Consider the following 3499-nt stretch of genomic DNA (forward strand, 5'->3'; position numbering starts at 1 on the left):
TGAGTTCTGATTGCAATTTTTTCTTAAACAATTTTCAACTTATTGCTATTTGATCGGTATTTCTATGTTTCCTGGTGTCTTAACTTGTATCAGTTGTTTGATATTTGTTCCAATTAAAATCCGAGGTGTGCTGCTTCTCCAAATTTTTGATTTTGTTGTTCAGTTGTGAAGGATTTTGTGCTTCTCCAACTTTTTTGATGTTGTGATTTTATTTCCCCAAAATATTGAAAATTGTGAATATCTTTGGATTGCCAGAGAGTTTTCTTTTTGATATTTGAATTTTTTTTGGGGGTAAACGTGCTAACTTCAACGCTTTGTATGTGTTTGCGATTACAGGTTTGATTTTTCTTTCGCAGTACTTTCAGGAGAAATGGCAAAGAGTTACTTCAAGCAAGAGCATGACCTTGGTATGTACGGGTGTTTGTGTCAATTGGATCATATTCATATATAGCATGCTTTTTCTGCACCTTTCTATTTTGTTTATCACTCCTTTTTTTTCTTTTAATATGGGTGGATGATGTGTTTTCTCAATTATTCTCAGAGAAGAGACGTGCCGAGGCTGCTAGAATTAGGGAGAAATATCCTGACAGAATCCCGGTGAGAATTTAGGCTTAATTTCCAATAACATGAAACTCATGCCATTTACTGCTTTAGTTTTGAAATTTCTGAAATGATCTTTCACAAGGTTTCAAAGTAAAGAATCTACTGTTGTTTGAAACCCTTGTTGGTTTTTCTTGTGTATGTGTTTGTGACTATGTTTGCATTCTCTTTAGCCTATTTGTTGTTGAAGCAAAAAATGTGACTCCATTTTGGTTATTTCGGTGCATTTGTCCTTACAATGATTAAATATACTTGCTATTTTTTAATTTGTTCTGCATATGTAGAATTAGTTTTAGTTTCTAAATATGTGTTGTTTGACATTGGAGCTTTGGTGTCATTGATCCCTTCCTCTTGTGAGTTACAAGGTGTTACCATGTAATTGAGCTTGAAAGATATATGGGAATCTGATTGAATTGGTTTTGTGTACTTGCCAATGTTTTGATTACCTTATATTGGTAGGATATCTCTATGATTTATGTACTCTGTAAGTTCTTCTCTGATTGTATCGACTTACAAGTGTGAAAGCTTGGGGTGCTTTCTCAGAGCCTGTTATGATTAAGGGCATTTCCTGTACTTAGTTGCATTTGACTTAAAATGCAATTCTCTCATCTAGTATTTGTTCTTAAATTGTTACATCAAAAACTAAATATTTCCCCCAAAGTTTCTATTAGAAATTCTTTTAACATCTGTTTAGGATCCAATTGAACTTGGATTTTGTTGCTTGATTGTTTACCAATTAAATTGGTTAAGAAAAGATTTGGTTAAAGTTTCTTGATTCTGTAATGAATATGAAATATTTAATCTTGGATTATATTCTTCTAGTAGAATGGATGTAAAGTTAGATTATTCAAGCCATCATTTCAGTGGTTAGTCTCAACTGTCAAGTTTTGTCACCAAAACTATATCCATTTAGCATAATGAGCTTCCAGCACCTGCGGTCAAGGCTTATGCAGCCAAACTTTAGCAGAAATTGTGAATAGTTGTTGAAAGATAGTGATAAAATTGATTTTGTCTTTAATGAATATTATACGGAGAAGAGTTGGATGAGGCAGGAGGAAGAAGGGTTGACAAGTTTATGCTCTTTATGCTTATGGTGATTGTGGTTTCAGAGCCCTGTTACATGAAAAAAAAAAACAAGGGGTAGAAGCACATGTTGTTGAAAAATCAGTGTTTAGAACCTCTTACTAACAACTAGTTATATTGATGTTTGGTTGTCATTTCTCAGAATCTGGGTCCAGTTATTGTTGTTATGTGGATCTCTTTGTTGTTTTAGAAAACACTGTTTCTTGCCTAAGAGAGATCAATATCATTTCAAATGTTCCTTGCAAGTGTTGTGGGAGGGTTTTAAGAAAGACCTTTGTCAACATTGCTCCTCTGACCATCTCTCTTTTAAAATAATTAATTGCATAAAAATCTCTCTAATCTCCTTCTCTACTGGGATACTGTTCTGACTAGTTTGTTCTGTGTCTTTTATTAATTTAAGGTGATCGTGGAGAAGGCTGAGAGAAGTGATATTCCAAACATTGATAAAAAAAAGTAAGCTTCATTCCATGCTACTAATGGCCTTGTTTGATAAGATTTTGCTCGTCTGTGTTCTGACTATTTTGGAGCCCACCCCTAATTTCTAGGGGAGAGACCTCTAATGTCCAGAAATCATGTACTCATGGAAAACTTATTTCATGAATTTTAAATTTTGTTTCATTTGTTTTTTTCCCCACCGTTCTTTTCCATCTTAATGTTTAACGACCAAAAGTGAAACGAATGGAATCAAAACCAAATATTTTGAATTGCACTATTGGTTTTAATATCATTGCAATTAGTGAGATTTGTTTTCATAACCTAAAGAAGAAAATTGCAGGTACTTAGTCCCAGCTGACTTGACAGTGGGTCAATTTGTCTATGTAATCCGCAAAAGAATCAAATTGAGTGCTGAAAAGGCTATCTTCATTTTTGTGGACAATGTCCTCCCTCCAACTGGTAACTGTTTTACACTTTTGTGTTGTTTCTTTGCAACCCCCTCCCCCCCCCCCCCTTCTCCCCTGAAAAAGAAAAAAAGAAAAGAAAAAAGAAAAGTTGTTTCTGTTGTGTATTTTGAAGCAGCTGGGTCCTGAGATAAGGAAGGTTGGTTTGCGTTTGTTTGTTGACAGGTTCGATAATGTCTGCCATATATGACGAGAAGAAGGATGAAGATGGATTCCTCTATGTTACCTACAGCGGGGAAAACACATTTGGGCACCAGATACAACTGTAGAGCAAGGCCAATGGGTTTTCTGACTTTTATCTTCCTTTTCTTGCTTGTGTTGATAATAATTCTATTATCAATTCCTAAAATGTAAAGACCTCTCCAGTGTCTAATATGTACAGTCATATTATGTATATAGCTCCAGGAGACATTGTCAAATATTATAATTTCTGATTTATAATTTAAATAATTCATTGTCTTCTAATATATGAGCTTTAAAACCATGGTGATGCTTTCACTTAATTCAAGCCTGACGCAACACAGGTGGTATGGTATTCATTTGAGACAGATGGGGAGTGACTACTCACATCCGTTGTGGGATTATTACTTTCGCCTTCTGCTTGGAACCCAACAATCTCTCCCTCCACGTGGGAGTTATTGAGATCTTCTCCATTTCCCCCTCAATGCGGAAGCAACCAAGATCTTCTCCGACTTCATCCTTGGAGGCATATTGGGTTCCCACACCCTTGGCCCTGCCACGCCCGAACTCCTCCCAAAGCTTTTAAGGTTGAATTCTACCAAGTCCCTAACAGGGCGGAAGGTGTTGATTGGCCACTACGATTCTTACAGCTCCCTTTAATTGCAAGTATGCAAAGGGAAGTGATCTCGTTACCAGATTTGATAATATATTTGTCAAATTTGATTCATCCTTGTTGA

General features: G+C 35.7%; 1 protein-coding gene across 1 annotated transcript; it reads left to right on the forward strand.

Moving 5' to 3' along the window:
* The first annotated feature begins 336 nt into the window (after positions 1-336).
* Positions 337-3083, forward strand: LOC122664359 (autophagy-related protein 8f). The gene is made up of 5 exons (XM_043860138.1): positions 337-407; positions 542-597; positions 2084-2136; positions 2459-2577; positions 2748-3083. The coding sequence occupies exons 1-5, from the start codon at positions 371-373 to the stop codon at positions 2849-2851; spliced, it is 369 nt and encodes a 122-aa protein (XP_043716073.1). The 5' UTR covers positions 337-370; the 3' UTR covers positions 2852-3083.
* Positions 3084-3499: the final 416 nt, after the last annotated feature.

This window comes from Telopea speciosissima, chromosome 6, assembly GCF_018873765.1.
Source record: "Telopea speciosissima isolate NSW1024214 ecotype Mountain lineage chromosome 6, Tspe_v1, whole genome shotgun sequence".
NCBI classification, from domain to species: Eukaryota; Viridiplantae; Streptophyta; class Magnoliopsida; order Proteales; family Proteaceae; genus Telopea; species Telopea speciosissima.

Coding starts and splice junctions, on each gene's coding strand:
- LOC122664359 (XM_043860138.1), top strand. CDS start 371: ATGGCAAAGAGTTACTTCAAGCAAGAGCATGACCTTG. Junction 408..541: donor CAAGCAAGAGCATGACCTTG/GTATGTACGGGT, acceptor AATTATTCTCAG/AGAAGAGACGTGCCGAGGCT. Junction 2,578..2,747: donor CAATGTCCTCCCTCCAACTG/GTAACTGTTTTA, acceptor GTTTGTTGACAG/GTTCGATAATGTCTGCCATA.